Source organism: Leptonychotes weddellii, chromosome 7 (assembly GCF_054177405.1).
Source record: "Leptonychotes weddellii isolate Sample4059 chromosome 7, ASM5417740v2, whole genome shotgun sequence".
In the NCBI taxonomy this organism is placed as follows: Eukaryota; Metazoa; Chordata; class Mammalia; order Carnivora; family Phocidae; genus Leptonychotes; species Leptonychotes weddellii.
Window position 1 is genome coordinate 130,061,658 of NC_138375.1, and position 21,155 is coordinate 130,082,812.

General features: G+C 43.3%; 1 protein-coding gene across 2 annotated transcripts in view; it reads left to right on the forward strand.

Annotated features, from left to right (window-relative positions):
• Positions 1 to 6,546: 6,546 nt before the first annotated feature.
• The window catches only part of LOC102735776 (E3 ubiquitin-protein ligase TRIM36), a 34,661-nt gene continuing 20,052 nt past the window's right edge, over positions 6,547 to 21,155 (forward strand). The window contains exons 1-5 of one of the 2 annotated variants that reach the window (XM_081827242.1): positions 6,547 to 6,852; positions 9,143 to 9,377; positions 13,593 to 13,622; positions 17,655 to 17,980; positions 20,826 to 20,972. In XM_081827242.1, the coding sequence (XP_081683368.1) occupies positions 6,826 to 6,852; positions 9,143 to 9,377; positions 13,593 to 13,622; positions 17,655 to 17,980; positions 20,826 to 20,972 (765 nt within the window). In that variant the 5' untranslated portion in view covers positions 6,547 to 6,825. The remainder of the gene's footprint in view (positions 6,853 to 9,142; positions 9,378 to 13,592; positions 13,623 to 17,654; positions 17,981 to 20,825; positions 20,973 to 21,155) is intronic. The other variant, XM_081827243.1, reaches the window with a different exon arrangement.

Here is a 21,155-nt window from a genome sequence, read left to right on the forward strand (position 1 = left end):
TTCTAAAATCTGGTGGATTATTACTTTTAACTTCGAACATCTCTGAGGCCTAAAAAGTTCAAGACCTTTCACAAACACAAAATTTACCGTAAAGCAAGAAGATACTTGTACTCTGAAAGAATTAGATTGAGAAGATCCTCGAATCTAGACTAATGGGAAGTCTTAAACATCTCCTGGGACCAAAACAAAAATACCACCAAATGATCTGTTTCAGAGGGCTCAATGGGTAGTTGCTCACACAACTGAAATCTAAACTGGGTGATAATACTAAGGTTGGGTCCACTGCAAAGTATTCTTTAAAATATATATATTTTTTATATCTTGGGATTGGGTGAAACGCGTGCGTGGTGGGGGGTAGGAAAGGCACACAGAAGATGTAGGCTTTAGCAATATCATTTGAAGCTAGCTAGTTCCATAAATATAATTTTCCTCTGATTTTTTTTTACCATATTGTACAAAAGATAATTTGAAAAAGGAGTATCTTAAACTACTTGGACAAATAATGCTTAAGTCATATTTTTTATGCAACTAAATGACATGTTGTATTGTTACCTGTGGGTGGGCAGGGCAATCGGGAGGCTGGAGGGAGACCCAAGTTTGAATCTTAAGGCTCTTTGGCATCTAGGCATGTGACCTTGAGGGTATTACTTAATCTCTGGGTGGAGGTGAAGAGCCCTTGTGGTTGCCACATGGCCCCCTTGAAGGGACTCATACCTGCTCACAGGGCTATTGCTAGGATTAAATGAATATTTTATGCAAAGTTCCTCATACTGTTAGGGGCACATAGTAGGTCCTCAATACATGGAAGGTATTACATCTAGCTGCTGTGACAAGTGTTGGGTGTTGAGACACCTCTATCCAAACTGTGATTATTAACAAGAGGACATAGGGAGTTGCCAGACAAAATACAGGATGTAGAATTACATTTGAATTTCAGATAAACAACACATAATTGTTTTACTATAAGTAGGTCCCTTGCAATATATGGGGCATACTTTTTAAATTTAATTTTATTTAAATTCAATTAGTTAACATAGAGTGTATTATTAGTTTCAGAGGGAGAGTTCAGTGATTCATCAGTTGCATATAACACCCAGTGCTCATTCCATCAAGTGCCCTTCTTAATGCCCATCCCCAGTTACCCCATCCCCTCACCCACCTCCCCTCCAGCAACCCTCAGTTTGTTTCCTATGGTTAATTGTCTCCCTCTCTGATTTTGTCTTTTTAAATTTTTCCCTCCCTTCCCCATGCTCCTATTTTGTTTCTTAAATTCCACATATCAGTGAAACCATATGATTATTGTCTTTCTCTGATTGGCTTATTTCGCTCAGCATAATACCCTCTAGCTCCATCCACATCATTGCAAATGGCAAGATTTCATTTTTTTGATGGCTGCGTAATATTCCATTGTATATATACACACCACATCTTCTTTATTCATTCATCTGTCAATGGACATCTGGGCTCTTTCCACAGTTTGGCTATTGTGGACATTGCTGCTATGAACATTGGGGTGCAGGTGTGGGGCATACTTGTACTAAAAAAATTAATTATGTGTCTGGAATTCAAACTTATGTGGGTGTGCTGTGTTTTTGCTAAACCTAGCCGTCCCAAGTGTAGGAATAACATGTAGTCCAAGGGGACCTGCTTATAACTTCTAAATATTGCCAGTGTGGTTCCCCTCAAGTTGGACAAGGGACCCCTTTGCCCACCAGTGATGCAGCCTGGACACATTGCCATTAATGGAAAAATGTCTACCCAGAGCAGTACTGTGTTCGTCTCATCAGATTTCAAATTGCTGGTCTGGTGCTACTGTTTAGTAAGTAAATGTCTATTGGATTTTCTCTTAAACAAACAAACAGAAGCTTCAGTGGCTGGGAAGATAAGGCTTACAAGACATCAAACATTCATGTACGAAATGAGAGTATGTAATCGTGTTCAACTGAGTGGAAAGACTCTTAAGTGCCCAAGGAGTTCAGAGTCAGGGGAGCTGATCAATGAAAACGAGACCAAGGAGGGAGGAGGCTCTAGATCTGCAGCCTGAAAGATGAGTAGGATTTGGCCAGGCAATGGACATCTGAACTTCCGGCCTCGCTGGACTCCTCTCCCTGGAGGTTGTTCCCATAGAAACACTTTATGACAGGTAAGCTTGGCCTCTCAGAGGCTTGGGTCAATAACTGATAACTGCCATTCATTGTCCTTCACCTGTAACCTCCTTATGCCCAGCAGTGTAGACAGCGCATGTGCCAATCTACTGGGAAACCCTGTGATTTATTTCCTTGCCAGCTACCTTGTTCCCCCGAAGTCCAAGGGCTCTCTTCATTTTGTCCCCGGGTTGTCCAATGACTAGGAGTCCCCAGCAGGGGGCAACGTGTAGGAGTATGCGGCCACATCCCGGTGTTGTGACTTCTTGTTGAGGACATACTAAAAGAATGGTACCCTGGCTGTTTGATCTCAGACCAAACAGATTAAGAGCCATAGTGTTGCCCAGCACAGACTGAAATATGCGCCATGGTTGTGAGGAGCTGACTCTGCCAGGAACTTAATCTCTTGCTGGGTATTAGGAGTCAGTATGGAAAGAGACCAGGTCAGTTTAGTGAGTAGTGGATAGCCTAAAGGGTAACAGGTTTACATTTTAAATGTCCGGTAATGAACACTTACTGAGCTGCTCCTTTACCAAACCTGAATGGTAGAGAGAGAGAGAGAGAGAGAGAGAGAGAGAGAGAGAGAGAGAGAGTGTGTGTATGTGTGTGTTAGGGGTGTGGTGGTTGTTGGCAGTTGAAGTAGGGGGAAATTGACAACATTCCTCCCTGACCTTTTGGACTTGATGAAATAGACGAAGACAGCTCACGCCTCTGTGATGGAAGAGCAATTAAGCAACACTGCATGAGATAATGTAGGCAAGAGTGCTGAAGGTCTGTGGACTTGCTGGGGGCGGTGATAGGTGTGGAGTGAGGCTTCCTTGGGTTGGACCTTGACCCCTATTTTTTTTTTTTTTAAGATTTTATTTCTTTGACAGAGAGAGACAGAGCGAGAGAGGGAACACAAGCAGGGGGAGTGAGAGAGGGAGAAGCAGGCTTCCCGCGGAGCAGGGAGCCCGATGCGGGGCTCCATCCCAGGATCCTGGGACCATGACCTGAGCCGAAGGCAGATGCTTCAGGACTGAGCCACCCGGGTGCCCCTTGACCCGTATTTTAAAAGAAAGTCTTGGAAGCAGAGGTGCTAGGATACTCCAAACTAGAAAGGGGTAGGTACCAAGGGATAGCACGTGCAATGTAAATTGGGAGAATAATGATTGAAAAAAACAAACAATACAGATCGCTCATGTCATTCCCACTTAAAAGCCTTCAGAAGCTTCCTGAAGTCTACAGAAAAGCGTGGCATTCCAGGCCCTCCGTACTGTACTAGACTCATTTTGTATTATTGCAAGTTCACCACCCCTCCTGTCCCTTGCCCCCCAACACGCCAACATTCAAATACATTAATTCACATGCACATACAGCCCTCCCTGTTATAGTCCCACACTAAGCTCCTGGTAGTCTAGGACCTTAGCTTACTCTGCCTGTCACAAATGGAGCTGTAGGGACAGCGATACCCATATGGAATGTCATCTGTAAATACCTAATTGATAGGCTGTTATTGTAATCTAGGTACGGGGAGCCGAGGAGGTTCACGGTGGGCAGGGGAATTAGCTGTAAGAATGAGAAAGGATAGGATCTGAGAAGGAACAAGAGGATTTGAAGGCTGATCAGAGGTACAGGGGAAGCAGAGAGGAAGATTAGTTTTTTTTTTAATCTTCCTACCAATACAGCCTTTTGTTTTTAAAACTTTATGGGTTAATAGTTTAAATGAATATGGATTAAAATGTTTATGGATTAATTATGTAAATTGCATTAAAAAGTTTCCAGAAGTAAAACATGCACATATCAAGTGCAAACAATGCAATACAATGTGAGTGAAAAGTGTCTTCCACACCTGATTCCATCCCGTTCTCTACAATCTTGGTTGCTATTTTTTGTGCTTTTATGTCAGAGACTTATTTGCCTATATAAGCTTTTATGCTTGTCTCATTTTTTTTTTTTTTGGCCAAAGTGGCAACATAAAGAATCCAATGCCTTTTTACTTCTTTAACACGATGTTTTAGAAATCCTGCTCATCAGTACATTCACTTTATTTTTTTTAGTACATTCATTTTAACTGCTGCACAGTATTCCATGCTATTGTTGTACATCATGGATGATAGTTTCTATAAATAAGGTCCCAACAAGATCTTTGTACACGTTTTTGTGCACACATGCAAGTCTTTCAGTAGGAAAATTCTTTTAAGTGGAATTGCTTAGTCAAAGGTATACGCATTTAAAATTATTGATAGGATTTGCAAAAATTCCCTTCCAATAAGCTGTACCAATCTACAGTGTCACAAAAAAGCTTGAATGTGCCTAGTTCCCCACATTCTGGCCAAGTGAGTTAAGATAATTTTTGAACCTTGAGAATCAGGTGGAAAATGCTATCTCATTGAAGTCTGATTTGCATAATGGAAGGAGGGCTTTCAAATTTATTTTCAGCCAAATATTGTCTGTACAAGTTTAATCTTTAGCTCATGTTAATGAAACCTTCTAATTTCTCTTACTCAGTTAACTAGTTTTGGACCAAAGCACTATTCAGGTGGGCTGATGTGAGATTACAGCCAGAGGGGAATAATTTAACTCACAGGCCAGTATTAAAAACAAACATTGATATATAATGCTTATTTCATGGCTGAGTCTTTTTTTTTTTTTTTAAGATTTTATTTATTTGGCAGAGAGAGAGACAGCGAGAGAGGGAACACGAGCAGGGGGAGTGGGAGAGGGAGAAGCAGGCTTCCCGCTGAGCAGGGAGCCCGATGTGGGGCTTGATCCCAGGACCCTGGGATCATGACCTGAGCCGAAGGCAGAGGCTTAATGACTGAGCCACCCGGGCGCCCCTCATGGTTTGAGTCTTTTAAAAAAACTCTATGGGAACATGGTGCCCTATGCGATACAGGTAACCAAATTATGCAGGCATTTGTTATCTTCCTCATTTCCCTCCAGATTAGGATGTTTCACAACCTGTGGAAGGAAGCAGCCTCAGCTCCAGCACGTGGGGCCGCAGAACCGGCATTAATCCGGATCAGAATAGTCCAGTCACTGCTCCGCAAGGCGCTCACCCTCTCTCCACCTCATCTGTAAACTGAGGGCATGCCATTAAAGACAATTGCTACTCCCTTGCCGCTCTGAAGTCCACACTGTTACACCATTATTTAACCGCCGGCTTGGGGAAGAGGCCACCACTGCTGACCGTGCTGCAGGAAGACGGTGGGAACTTTTCACAGCGACAGACGTCCCCCCAGATGGAAAATAAAAGTGGGCAGCATTTCACAACCTGAACGGGATTCCTCTGCTGCAGCTGAGATCCCTTCACGCAGCTGTTTAGAGCTCCCGTTTTCTCTGTCTCTACGGAAGGATGGAGTCAGCCAGCCGGGAAGGCAGTGGCCTGATCCCCTAATAGAAATTCCAACCATCCCAGGTTATTTGTTTTCGGTTCGCGGTGAAGCGAGACACGAGAAAGGCGCTTGGGAGCCGTGGCAGGGAATCTGGCGCAGCCGGCCCCTGAGCCGGCCAAGCGCCGCGTGGCTGCGCGGGTGTCGCCGGAGCAGCCCAGGAGCCGCGGCGCCCGTTTGCCCCGCGCCCTCCGTCCCCAAGGGGGCACCGCAGGGCGGCTGTCCGGGCTGGGGAGGGGGCGGCGCTCCCGCGTCGCCGGCTCGGGACCCCAAGCCCGCGCCACTTGGCGAGAACGTGTCGTGCGTGACAGCGCCGCGCCCTGGGGTGTCGAAGCAGAAGTCGAATACGAGTGGTTGGCGACCAGTCGGCGATGTGAAGTTCACCCGACGAACTGGGCTGGAAGAGAAGGAGGAAGAGCCGGGCGGAGACCGGGACCCACTAGGGGAACCTCCCGGCCCGGGAAGGGGTGGGGCGGGCGGCGTCTCGCAGCGGTCAGCGCCTCCCCTGCGCGCGCGGCTCTGCAGCGCTCGGTGCGACGGCTCCGGTAAGGCGGCCCGGGCCCGCCCCCGCCGGCCGTCTAGAGTCAGGAAACGGGGCCTGGAGGTGATGATGCCTCGCCCCGCGCTTCACCAAAGCGCAGGGAAAGCAAACTGAAGGGCAGAGGGGCCGCGCCGGGCCGGCAGCCAGGGCTGCAGTCAGCCGCAGCCCCGCCCACCGCTCCACCCCGGCCCCGCCCCGGCCCCGCCCTCCGCCTCCCCTGCCCCTCGCTTCCGCCCCAACGAGGCTTCCTACCGCGGCGGGCGGCGACGGCGGCGGCCGCCCGGGAGGGGGCGAGCGGCCGGGACCCAGGCGGCGGCGCCGCCGGCGGCGAGAGCCCAGACCCCAGCGCGCGCTGCAGCCCCGCCCGGCCGCCGGCCGCCGCCCCGCCCCCTTTGTGCGGTGGGCGCTGTTGCCCGGGCGACGGCGCCGCCCCGCCCCGGCCCCGCCCCTCCGCGGCGTCTGCGCCCAGGTCTCCGCGCGGCCGCCCGCCCCGCCGCAGTCCGCAGGAGCCGCCGCCGCAGCTGGCCGCGGGGCGGGATTCCGGGGCCGTCGCAGGGAGCGCAGCTCGGCCCTCTGCGCCTGTGCTTTCGCCCGCCCCGCTCCTCGCCGCGTCGGTCCGCTGGCCGGGTCCGGCTGACCAGCTCGCCCTCCGGCTCCGAACCCAGGCTCCCACGGCCGCCGCAGGGACCCGCCCACCAGACCCTGCCCGGGCCGCCCGTCTGCCTGTTTGGACCCTGCCGTTGATGACACCTGGCAGAAGGCTACCATGGAAGGGGATGGTTCCGACTCGCTGGTGAGTGGGCGACAGGGGCCGCCGCCTCACGCTTCCATGGCGGCTCCCCGGGGCTCCCCCCGGCTCTCTCCCCTCCTCCCTGAGCCGGAGGGAGCCTCTCCTCTCGAGGAGCGAGGGCTGACGTGTGGTGGCCCCGCTTCCTCTTCGCCTTCCGCGCCCCGGGTTCCGCAGTCCGGGGCGCCCCCTTTCTGCCCCGCGGAGGGTTGGACCCCGGGTCACCTGAGCCCGCGAGAGGGCGCCGATCGAGTGCGGCGATCGCCCACCTGAGCACCTTGAGGAGTCCGGGCGGGGCTCTTTCATGGGGTCCGGGCTGCAGAATTCATTCGCCTCGGGGAGTCGGGTGCCCGTCGCGGCTCGGGGCGCGCGTGCCCCGCGCGTGTCCGCCCGTCCCTTTGTCCCGGAGCGTCGTGGGCCGGCGCTCGGGCCGCGCTCGGGCCCCGCTCGGACCCCCGCGGGCGCGGCCCAGCCCGGGCGAGGCTCCTCCCCGGCTTCGCCAGCTCGTGCGCGGGAGGCGGGCTGGCCCTGGCAGCTGTCGGGGTACAAGTGTTTTTGTTTGCAAGGGTCTGATCTGCAGTTCTTTCCGACTTGTTAGTTTCCCGTCGAACCCCATTGATTTTGAGACAGCTTAATTGTGGGAGCCGCCACTTCACCTTTCTCTTAATCAGGTTGTTTCCCTCAGTGGCTTTAAAAGGAAAACTCATTTTTCTTTTGGGTAAGAATTACTTTATATCTGTCGTGCTTAAAAAGCTCATGTCCTGCTTTTTATGTACCAGAAAGATGGAAATAATTTGAGATCTTCCGCTGGGAAGTAAACCTTCCATGAAATGGGAATCTGTCTTGGACCTTCAGAACAGTATTTTTCTTTGAATCTATTTTGGACATTCGGAACAGTATTTTCCTTTGAAATAGGTGTCAAATTCTTTGTGAAATGAGATGGGATGTGAATATTCTGTTTTCTTTGCTGTGAATTGTGAAGTGTGGTGATCTTCCAAATTTAGTAAAATCCTGAGAGGACGTGGGCTTCTATGAAATATTTATTGAATGATGCAGCAAGAAACACATCAAAGACCATGGACAGTGATAAAGCCAGTTGGATGTAGTGCTATTGTCAGGGGTTATTAAAGCACTTAGTGTCACTGTAGGGGGAATAGAAGAGCATACATTTTTATTTAATTAAAATAAGTGAATTAATTCAGTTTTAATTTTCTATGGAGCTCCAGTAATTGAAATGATTGTACAAGGTTAGGAGGACTGTAAAGCTACAAGAAGGCTGAATATAGATTCATAGCACCTGCGGTTTGGGGGGAAAACTACATATGGAAAGGATGGGAAAATGAGTATGAGGTCATCAAAACCTTTTTGGTTGTGATAAGAGACTGAATGTTTCTCATGGAAAATAATGCAAGCCTGTAGTACTGAGAGCGCTTACAATGGTGCTTTCTAGTCCTCTCCACCCTTTCAATATTCATCAAGTGCTTTTAAGATAACCACTTTGCTAGGCAGCAAGAGAACCTCAAGCATTTTAGCTACATTACAGTTGCAGCATATGAAAATGGTCACATTTAATGTAGGAAATTTCTGATGATTCAGCTTGTAAATAGATTTCAAGGAGGCTTCCACGAACATGCGGCTAACCCAGTTTTTGCCAGCTCTTTTCTGGCTGTAAGGTTAGTGTGCTCAGGAGGAACATGGTCTTATTCTTAGTGTGCTGTCTTTTATTGAAGTCATCTACTTTTAGGATTTCTCAGATGTCCTAAATCAGTGAATTCATGATGATTTGAATAATTTCATAATTGATGGAATATTACGGTCCCCTCATATCTTGTGCTGATTTTTCTCCGACTTCAGTGTTTTCCATGTCTGTGTCCCTTCAGTTCTAGGCTGTGGGTGTTGGGGTGGGGGGCGATGGTATGGGAATTTCATTGCCAGAAAGGAATTTCAGATTATACACTGTTTCTTAATTCCTTTTGGCATGGTAAACACACGTACTCATCCATGAGGTATAAGGATGTTAATATATTTACCCACTAACCATGCGAGACTGTGGACTCCGAGAAACAAACTGAGGGTTCTAGAGGGGAGGTGGTGGGGGGATGGGTTAGCCCAGCGATGGGTATTAAAGAGGGCACGTATTGAATGGGGCATCGGGTGTTATATGCAAACAATGAATCATGGAACACTACATCAAAAACTAATGATGTAATGTATGGTAATTAACATAACATAAAATAAAATTTAAAAAATATATTTACCCATTAAGAGCTTTTGATTCTGATTTCTTTTCCTCAAGGTTACCATTAAGAATATCGAAAGAGAGCTCATTTGCCCAGCATGCAAGGAGCTGTTCACCCACCCGCTGATTCTCCCTTGTCAACACAGTATCTGTCATAAGTGTGTAAAAGAGCTCTTACTGACCCATGATGACTCATTCAATGACGTGGGATCGGACAACTCCAATCAGAGCAGTCCTCGACTTCGGCTCCCGTCCCCTAGCATGGACAAAATTGACAGAATTAGCAGACCAGGTATGTGGTGGAAGCTTGGGGCCTGGGAGTTTCAGCGATAATCTGTGGAGGGGAAATTATTTGTGCCCTTTTGTGGGTTGGTCTTTCTGGGTGAATAAATTAAAACGTTGTAAAGGAACCCTTCCCTCTTTTCAAATGTCAGAATGAACTGTTACGCACTTAAAGTTGGATATTGAACACAGCTTTGTGTTAGACCCCTTAATAACCGTCTGTATCTTAGGGGGTGTTCTGACCCTGTGGGGTCCTTTATATGAGGGATGAAATAATGGACCACGGAAGTACTTACTAGGGAATCCTCTGTCTATGGTAGTATGTAAATAAATATGCCAAATTAAGGACAAGACTCCATAATGACTCTTCCTAGAAGGTTTTTTAGATGAATTATTTGCTGTCATTTTGTTCTTCCTGGGGATTTTATCTTCTTCAGCCATTTTAAATCCATTTTTTGAAATCAGGATTTTTGAATATCAGCCAACGAGGGGTAGAATTCTGTAGTAATGATAGAAGTAGATCCAGATGTTACAGGGCACATTATTATACGGCCATTGGTTCCCATGGGGATGGTGTCACATAGTTTCTTCTGGACATCCACTGCAGGAGTAAGGTAGAGCAAAATTAATTTGAAATCCCAGGGAACAGGGCCACTGGGGATTTCAGGCCCAACATCAGCAGTGAGGACCAAGGGGAGGCAGAGGTTTGGGTAGAAATATCTCAATACCACGTTAGGCACACGCTTCGTTTGGAGGAGAGGACGTGAGTGGCTGGAAGCACCAGACTTCCAGGCCTTCAGTTCTGCCCAATTTGGTCCTTTAGGCCACTCTGTTTATTTCTCCCCCTTGGAGCATAGGAATAATTTTTTAATCTTATTAAAAAAACAGCAGAAGAGAATCTCCTTCCCCTCATTTGCATTTAGTGAATGCTGTCTTTTTTGGTCCGCACTGTGATATGGAATCTCATCTTTGTGCTCCATCAGACAGTGGGTAAGAGTGGATTTGATCTAAGAGCAGTATTATGCTATTTTAAAAACACGTATTTTTCTTTAAATGGTAATCACGAATTACTTGGAAGCTATTTTGCACATATAAAAAATTATAAGAATATATTAAAAAAGGGACATTAAGTGATTGGGTATGCAGGGAGTATGAGGTCAGAGAGGGTCATGCTTATTCTGAAGTCATCACTTGTATGTTTCCCTCCCTGCTAGGAACTAGCTGGCACGGGGGATGGGGGGGAGGGAGATGGGTGGGGGGACAGATCTCAATAGCTTGAAATTACCTACCAGAGAAAACAGAGATTCTGTTGGTAGATCCTCATTAGCTAGTTAGGGACAGACCTCCTGATTGACTGACCAAGGAAATTCACTTTTTGTATATTAATATTTAGCATAGACCATTCAAAGGAATTTTAGTTATGTACTAATATTTCTATAATTAGTTTGTGCTTCTATACATATTATATGAAATCCTGTATCTTAATGTGGGCTTCTAATCTTAACATTTGGTTGGCATGTGATTCATATGGAGTTTGAGTGAAATACAGATGAATATTCTTAAAAAATATAAATTATATATAATTAAAAATATATAATTTAGGAGCTCACCTAGATGGTACTTGGTGGATGTTTAATAAATATTTGTGGAGTGGTTGTTGAATGACAAACCTCTGCTAAAAGATTTCTACAAAGCATGCCATGATGGCTTTTATTCAATAATAGTGGCCTTTTTTTTTCCCCCCAGAACAAGAGATCCATTCCACCATACTTTACACCTTCTAGATCAGAAAAAGAATTACTGAGAAGTTCCTCCCTGTCCTTTAGGAAGACCCCTGTCAAGTTGGATCATGTCCTGAGAGGGCGGGGAGTTAGAAAACTTCGAAAGGGCAGTTAGGGGAAATATAAGAGTATTTAACTTGGAGAGGGAGAGACTGCAGAACATGATGGCTGTCTTGTGAAAGAGAAAGTAAACTGGGTATCTTCACAGCAGAGATTCCAGATCAGTGAGTGAACTAGGAATGCAGATTTCAGGCTCAGCGGGAAAGAAAACCAATAGGACAGGCTTTCCAAAGATGAGACTGTCATCTCCCTGTCCGTGGAAGTGTTCAAATGCGGGGTCAGATTAAGGTGCTGCAGGGACCAGATACATTAGAGAAGCAGGTCCCAGGCATAGTAAATACAGGAACCTCTTTGCTTTTACTTCTTTGATACAGAGACAGTAAAGAGTTCATTTTCCCATCAACTCAGCTGCCGTAAGAAAACCAGCAGCCTAGGTATCAGCGGCCAGCTGACTCCAGGCCTCGCCTGTTAGGAGACAGCGGTGCATGGTTCTGTAGACTAGACTGGATGCCTTGTCTAAGGAGGCCACAGCCCCTGGGCACTTGGCACGTGTGCATTATCATATGGGTTTGGGGGTGCCAGATTGTCAGATTTACTGTCCCCCCCCCCCCAACAAAAACCTGATAGTGGTTTTGAGTGTCATCTGTCTTTTGAACATTGTCAGTTAATTCAGATCATTTAAAAACTCCATGCCAGCTCAGCATAGGATAGGGTAGCCAAAACACATCTTGGACTATGACCCATCCAGCATTTGGGCCATCAGTATTTGAAGTCTTTGTTTTAAGCAATGGATGAGGGACCACCATTTGCAGACATTGTAGAGGGGATTTCTGCCTTGGGTGGTAGGTCGAGTCAGTTGTATGTCAACTGCTGTATCTTCTCCAACACTGAAGTTCAATACCTTGCATTCATTTGCATTCATTCAGTCAACAAATATTTCATTTACCTGCTGGTTGTCAGACATGGCTAAATGCTCGAAGAGAGGTGAACAAGATAGATCCGTCCCTCCTTTTTAAGAAGCATATAGCCTGCACTGTACAGAGCTTCATAGTTAGAACCCAGTCATTCATTAAGAAGAGCATACAGAGCAAAGTGATGAATACAAATAAAGCCCTCAGAGGGTGGGAAGGCCCCAAGTGTAGTAATCATTCCTGGAGGCTTTTATCAAATGAATGTGGATTTTAGGATTGCCCTCCTCCTCATGATGGGAATTTTAAATTAGTAGAGGTAATTATATTACAAATATAATGACACCCTCCATTTATGGGGCATTTGCCTCTAATTTTTCTTTGGAGAGATTCAAAGAGAAATTCATAGGGAAGTAACGTTTCCCCCCCTCCCTTTTTTTTTCTTGGCAGGTTTCTTTTTCTATTTTTCCTCATTTAGACATACTTGGGAAGGAAATCCTATTCTGAGCAATTGGTGTGGGAGGAGTAGAATTCTAAAAATTAGTTTCGCCACTGGCTTAATAAAGGGATTAATTAGACCAGGACTGCTCAGAACAGTAGCCCCTAGCCCCGTGTGGCTATTGAGCACTTGAAATGTGCTAGTCTGAGCTGAGATGTGCTGGAAGCATAAAATATAACTCCGAATTTCAAACACTCAGAATGAAAAAAATATGAAACACCTCTAGTAGTTTTTATCTCTTACATTTTTGAGGGAATGGTATTTTGGATATATTGGGTTAAATAAATAACAGGTATTATTAAAATTAATTTCACTTGTTTCTTTTTCATCAATCTGGCTCCTGGAAAATTGAAAATGGCAGATGTGGCCGACGCTGTTGGCTCACTTGGCCCCTTTTGGATATCATTGCCTTGGAGACTTGACAGATTTTTACAATAAAAGGGTGCCTCGAAAGGCGGGTGGGGTTTGTGTGTACGATACTGTAACACATTCGATTAGGTAAAAATAGCCACATTACTGTACATTTTAGGTCACATGTGTGCAAGCTTTCCCCACATTTTGTATTTCTTTTTCTCGGGAAGATACAGTCCATTTTAGCAACGTTTATGTACAGGGTTGATACACATCAGTAAAAAAAAAAAAACCCAACAAAAATGCTTGCTATTACTGTGTCTTTTCAGCAGTTACCAGAAATATGATCCTTTACAAATGCGAACCTACAGGTCGGGTTTGGGCCTTTTGAGGGCTGCCCCAACAATGAGTAATTCTGAACTCCAAGGTCAGCTTGATGAACGCTCTTTTAGAGGCTGGTTCCATTAATACCACGTGTGCCAGGGGAAAAAGCACATTTTCTTACTGTTAACTCAAAAATTGTGTTGTATACGGGACACAGTTGCTGCTTTATCTTTTGTCAACAAGTTGTGAATTTGCTCTTTGAAATTAAATTCTAAACCCAGCTTTCTGTTCATTGTTCACAGCGGCGCAGCGGAGATCTTTGGGGTGGAGAGGTAGAAAATGCTTTCTTGCTTGTGCGGCCTCAGGCAGTGTAGTGTGAGAGTTCAACTTAATGACCTTGTATATCATAAAGTTCTGAAACATCAGTGGTCAAGTGTTGTAAATTTTCTCGAAAGGGGACAAATTGGGCCGAATGACTTAAAGGTCAACAGGACTAAATTTCCACGGGAGGCATCTGGGGTTTTTAAAGGGAGCTCCAATCCCGCATGCTTCCTTTTTGCCCATCTGCGTGACAAGATGTTTTTGAAGAAAATGACATACCCGTGTTGTGAGCTTTTTTTTTAATAATCTTAAAAATCCTCTCCATTTACTTCGTGGACCAAAGCTCATATTCATGGCCATCTTGCTACCTTGGGGAGGTTAAATGAGCCAGTACTTTCTTCTGCATTTAAAAATTTGCTGAAAAAAAAAATTTGCTGAAAAGCACTGGCAATTTTTTTGTACTTAAGAATATAATCTTGTTTTGTGCATACGGTGTCTTTCCTCTGTTAATGGCCTAAAGTGTTTTGAGTTTTAACATTGAGGTCTCACCCATTTGTGGGTAAATAATGTACACACACTGCTTTTTTAGGCTTTCCGAAGTATTTGACTATGGGCTGGGCGAACGATGGGCCAACCCTATCTTATTAAAAGGAATTTTTTTTTTAACTCCAGTTGACCTTTAAAGTAACATTGGCTACTTTTTTTTTGTAGAATGCTGGTGATACCTTATATTTTATTGGAGAAAATAAACACCTGAAATGTTATCCCTTTTCTGTCTTCCTTACCTTTCTCTCTGCGTGCCTTAATTTACAGATCTTCACAGTTCCAAAAGCCACATGTCATCCTTTCTCTTACAGGCTTTAGTGAGTCCCTGAGATTTTTTAGTGTTGAGATTTAGTAAATAGGAGGAAAGGTAGGAGAAGTTTGCTTTAAAAAAGTTCATTGCTTGTTCCCATTTTTTTTATTCAGACAGTAGTTGAGAAAAAGGCTTTTGCAGGTTGAAAATGCTCATAGTACTCAAAAGGTAATTGTAACTCATAAGCATCAGATGGTCAGAATGTGCTGAAAGAGGCATCAGCCCATTGCCAAGCACCTGGAAGCCCAACCTGAATGTCCAGCATAGAGGGAGATACCCACTCCCTGCCTGGGAGGTAACAGAGGGGAAGTAGCTGGTAGTCAGAATATGGGAGAGGATGCAGCTAGCAGAGGTTTTGAACCTGTTCTGAATTGACTCGGTTTTGAAATACTTGATTTTCTCTTTGATATTTAAATGACAAAACTTAATGGCTGAAAGCTCATTCTGGGGGGAAATTTGCTACAAACCAATTTGAAGATTTTCTGGAGTCCTCATTTTAAAATTGTGTCATGTTAAACAAATTTGTTTAATCTGTCTTTGAGGTCAAGGGATATGGGGGAAAAGAATTGATTCCGCAAGGTGACAGTATTCAGATAATCCGCATATATTGGCCCTGTAAATGCAGTTTGACATATACAATTGCATTGCTTGGCATGCATTGCTTCTTTACCTTTCAGAGTCATCATTACTTTCCTTTTCATTATGTCATGCTGTCGAGGAGTCTTACCCAATGGAACATTCTGTGGTCACGGGAATGTTTGTTTGACCCTGCACTATAGAGTGTGGGAGTCACTGGTCAAATGTGGCTCTTGAGAATTTGAAATGTGGCTAGTGCAACCAAGGAACCGAATCTTTGAATTAAATTTAGGTAGTGAAGTTTGGCTAATGTTTACTCTAGTAGACAGCACAGCTATAGCGAGTAAAAAGTTGACTCTATTACATTTCATTTTTAGTTCCACTTTCTTGATTTTTTTTTTTTTCCACTAGATTTACTTCCCAGAATATCCTTAGATCTGCTCTGTTTCCTTATTGCCCAGAGCATATATTCTGTCGTTTGTTTTTGAAAACAATGGTGGAAGTCCAAGGCAGATGAAATAAAACATAAATGCTTTGGAATTCATGGAAAAATGGGAGACTTTTTTAAAGATCTGTTTAGGAAAACAGCTGAGATATGTTGACTTAATATTTTGTCTGATTAGGCTAGTGTGATGCTTTACACCTTATTTTTGTTATAAAAATAAAAGAGGTTTACAGAAAAGGGACAAAACATCTCATTTGAAGTTTCTGAACATGAAGGCCATAATCTGGGTGTCACCAGTATATAGTTTAAAGCATGACATGACTTTGTTGTCATGATTTAATTTGGTTTGATCCTGTTCCTTAAACTGATCGCCACTTTCAATGAGTAAAACCAGTAATAACCCATTTTTTTTTCTTTTTAACAATCTCCATTTTGATTTCTATCTCCTGGGTCATGTGGGGAGGCATGCAGTTAAATGTGATTTTCCATTTGTTTCAACTTGACCACTGCACTCTTACCACTTCCAGAATTCTTTGGCTTGTCTTTTCACTGAATGAAATTTTCATTAGCATGTGCCTTAAAAGTGGCTTTGCTGCTTATTTCGTTATATGCCTGCTGTGTTGTGAACTATCTTGGACTTGTGTTGCATGTTTTAAGAATTATTATAAGAATATATTTTCTGTAGAGTTTTCTAATTTTTATGGGGCAAGCATTTTTGGTCATGCTTTTTTTTTTTTATAGGTTTAGAAATGTAAAGGTAAATGAAGATCTTAAAAATACTCTGCATGTTTTCGCATTAAGTAGTTTTGGGTACCCAGTACCACTTGGCATGCTGGAGAATCACTTCAAATGAATACTATTGTGGGCTGATTGCTAAATTTTACCTTTAGTGATACCATGGCCAGACCTATTTGAAGACAGTGTTTTCAGTGATGATGGTAACGTGCCAAGGCAATATTAACATAGCTGTTGAAAGACCTTTGCTAAATGTGGTATACTAAGTTTAGCCATTCGTTTTTGGTACTGGATCCATGGCAGAATAAAGGAAGGCTTTAGGTTAAGAAGTTTGTGTTTATAATTAGGTAGTTACTTTGTGGCCAACCAAGACTGTGTCCTCCCGGGGTAGATTTCTAAATGAGAGCAGGGAATATGATATGCATGCGCTTAGGCTAAAGGGACAACCCCAGATTCTCGTGAACCTGTGGGTAAGGACAGTCACGCCTTGGTCTCTTGATCTGTTAAAATCAGGATACTATTGAACAAAAGTGGGCTATTTATGGTCATTCACTGTATATTATATATATATTAGAAAATTATAATACTTTTTGGGTTAACTTGTGGCTTACTGAATTAAATAATTTTAATGATTCTTTTTTTCAGGTCATAAGAAGATACTAAATGGTTGGTCCCTCATAAAGTCACTAGATTCTAGGTCTATGAGCTTTTCACTCTTTGATAGATTGCACTCAGTTAACTAATGATTTAGCCTACCCAGATAAAACAATACTACCGTGGGAAACTCTCTTTTGCAGTGGTTCTTAACCGTTTTGTGATCACATATTCCTTTGAGAATCTGACCAAAGCTATGGATTGTTGAACCAGAAAATAAGCATCGGTATATAGATGCAAAATTTGCATACAGTTTCAAATAGTGTACAGAACTATTTGCATCTTTCTGGAGCCTATCCATGGGGCACTGGGTAGGGACTCCTGTCATTCAATGAACTCATTTCCTATCCATCAGCCAAGGCTGTGTTCATTTAAATGGAAACCAAATTACTGAGGATATGATATGTAGAAATAACAGTAAATGTTAATTATATAATTCAAAAAAATCCTGACCCTGTGTAGTATTGTATTCTGTGTTTTGTCCATATATCTGGTTTGATAAGGCTTTTGTATGGGGTTTACTGTGGATTTTCCTTTCCTCTTTATACCTATTTAATAAGTTGGGCTTGTCTTTCGTATACCAAGGAAAAACAAGCATTAAGCCTTTTCAGCATACAGACTGATTCAAGTGGAGCCACTTTGAGTATTATTTCGGGGGGTGGGCGGAGGGGGAGCTATATTATGTAGATCTGTCTCTTTCCAAAACATCACTCCTTTCTTCTTCATTCTGTTCGTTTTCCTACTGACATAACTAAACAAGGACTTCCAATTACACAGGCTGGAAGCGCGGTTCCCTGACCCCTAGGACAACCACTTTTCCTTGCCCTGGCTGTGAGCATGATGTGGATCTGGGAGAACGAGGAATCAGTGGTCTGTTCCGCAATTTCACTTTGGAAACTATTGTCGAGAGGTATCGGCAGGCCGCAAGGGCGGCCACGGCCATCATGTGTGACCTCTGTAAGCCGCCACCCCAGGAGTCCACCAAGAGTTGCATGGACTGTAGCGCGAGCTACTGCAATGAGTGCTTCAAAATTTACCACCCTTGGGGTACGGTGAAAGCTCAGCACGAGTACGTGGGTCCAACCACTAACTTTAGGCCCAAGGTAAGGCAAGTTTTGATTGAGTTAGAATAGTCATATTGCAAAAGGAATTATTACGTGTCCGGAGCTTGACAGCAAGAATGGAAAGAACTTGAAAAGCCTATATAAGAGGGCCTTCCCCCCACACCCCCCGCTGGCCCATTTGGTTGAGCGTGCGACTCGATCTCGGGGTTGTGAGTTCAAGCCCCACGTTGAGCATAGAGCTTACTTTTAATTAATTAATTAATTAACTGGATGGTGTTCATGAATGTAGAAACCTATGTTTAGTTCGTTAAAAGAAAATGAGAACATAAAAAAAAAAGTCCGTACAAGAAATTAAGGCCTGGTATCTGGAGTTATTTCGTATGTGGCTATATACCCCCACACGGCCTAAAGGCGGTATTCTGGATCGCTGTGTAACACATACATCGTGTCACACACGACGTTTGTTGGGATTCCTCTGCGAACAGAGGACAGGCTGAGTTGTCTCAGAGGTACTCTCTAAGATCGAAACGGTTGTGAAGTTCAAATGCTTTGTGCTTTAATGTGATAAACCCGTAGTTGTCTAAAAGATTTGACTGGAAAACGTTTTTCTGACGTTTTTAGTTAGCTAACCTTGTGCTAGGGATAAATAACAGTAAGTACAGCCTAAGGTTCTGAAGCTTGTGGTATAACGTTTATATAATATCTGAAGTGGAATTCGCATTTCTTAAATACTCTGGGTAATCTCTCTAATAATGCTCAGAAAACCTTTATGCACTATTGTTTGCTCTGCTTTGTGACCGAAAAGCAGAATGATGTTTGGATATCCTCATTTATACTGCTTTCTGATTTAGATAGATTTAAAAAGAAAAAAAACCCAGTAGATTCTTTTGATTAAAGTTCTTATTCCTTCCAGTTTAGTAACTTGTGTGAGTATGAAAATCTGTTTACATTCTTGAGCATAAAACTTTGCTCTCACTTTAACTTGTAGTAGAAAAATGGGGGGACACCTGGGTGACTCAGTTGGTTAAGTGTCTGACCATTTATCTCAGCTCAGGTCTTGATCTCAGGGTCTTGAGTTTGAGCCCTACGTTGGGCTCCATGGTGGGCGTAGAGCCTACTTAAAAAAAAAAATAGGAAAAAAAAAATCCCAAAAGTTATCTTGAAACTATGAGCTGAGTATTTCTTTAAAAAAAATTTTTTTTTTTAAAGTAAGCTTTATGTTCATCATGGGGCTCGAACTCACTAACCATGAGATCATGCGTCACGTGCTTTACTGACTGAGCCAGCTGGGCTCCCCTCTGACATCATTCTCAGTAGTGCAGGACTGGTAGATTAAAACAAAAACAATCTGTGCTTCCAGCTTTGACTCTTCAAACTGGGTCAGTGTGGCGATAGATTTATCAAAGAGTTTTTAATCCCCTATTATGTTCCTTATCTCATTTTAAATGCGCCAGGTCACAGACTCTTAAAAATTTATGACTTCAACTTGGGGCTTTAATGTCTCTTTTAGAAGATTAATTAAGTTGATTAATACTATTCCATTATGAAAGAACCTATGATTATTAAATAAATTATATTAGACTTGGGTTTTTATAATTTAAAACACATGAAGTCTCGAGTAAAATTTTTTGCATGTAAGTTGCAGACTTATTCTACTTACAAATACAATAAGATTGGTAAGAGAGAACTGAAGAGGTAGGGGTAGGTTATATTGAGGAAAATACTGTTTTCCTTAAATTACAGTGTTATGCCATATAGTAAAATTCTACAAACTTGTCCCTTATGGAATATTTGCGTCTAGCTTTGAGTTCTTAGCATCCTTCCTTGTAGAAAGCCAGGTTTTATATTTTGTTAAAATGTAATCGCTTTGAAAACTAACGTAACATTGTGTGTTAACTATGCTGGAATTAAAATAATAACAAAGAAATAAATGTAGTGGTTTGAGAATGTAGGAACTTGGACATGCTGGAAATTTTGAATTTTTTTCCAGTTGTTTTTCTCCTGGTCCTGCACATTGGTATTAGGACTTTTCATATTGGACATTTTCTTTATGTCTTGATATTATCAAACCAGTTGTGATTGCTGAGAGTCGGAACTGTTGGAGCCACAGACAACTTTTTGATTTCATTGACACACTAGACTAAAGGCATCTCCTCTTTCTTGCAAATGTGAAACCAGTTATTTCATGTACAATTTCAGACATACCTATGGTGATAGTTTATAGAGTAAATAAGAAGGTAGAAACTTAAATCAGAAAAACACAGTCCAAAAAAAAAAAAGAGAAAGAAACACAGTTCTAAATTCGGTCAACGTGTACATGATTAATATGTAAAAGCAAACATCTGGAAGCTTGTATCAGAAAGTGTTTCAAGACTCCTTAGCAGATTGCCTTTTTTTTTTTTTTAAGATTTTAAGTAATCTCTATACCCCATGTGCAGCTCAAGCTCACAAGCCCCAGATCGAGGTGCATGCTCTACCAACTGAGCCAGCCACGCGCCCCCTTAGTAGCGCATTTCTTAAGAGGATGGTGAGAGGCCCTGGGTCGCATCAGTTATTTGTTATGGTACCTTACAAAAATATTGGTCGTGTCATTCAGATTTGCCAGTCAGTGTGGCCAGAGGGCCTTTCTGGCTGGATTCAGAGAGTAAGTCTGATAGGAATGAAATTATCACCACCTTAACACCAAGTTTTAGTGGCAATAACATCTGCATATTTAATCGATCATTTGAACCCTCAATTTGAAAAAGAGTAGTTCTAATACACCAAATGCTTTTACACTTTTATTCATTTAAATGGCTTTATTTAGTGATTTTGTAAAGCACGTCTTTGTGTATCCTGCAAACTCTGAGGACCCTTAATTACACCTTTGTTCTGCACTCAATAGATTTTAATGTGCCCAGAACATGAAACGGAGAGAATAAACATGTACTGTGAGTTATGTCGGAGGCCAGTTTGTCATCTCTGTAAGTTGGGCGGTAATCATTCCAATCACCGGGTGACCACCATGAGCAGTGCCTACAAAACCTTAAAGGTAGGATTTGTGTGTTTGGGGAACTAACTTTTGAGTCTTTTATAACTTTGGTTTTACTTTATGCCTTTAACTTTGTCTTTATAAAATCATGGCTTGCTGTGTGGTCTTGTTTTACTGAAATGAGTCAACAACGTAAAGGGTCCCTCAGTGATCCAGTATGAGGTGGTTACTGTGTTCGAGTCG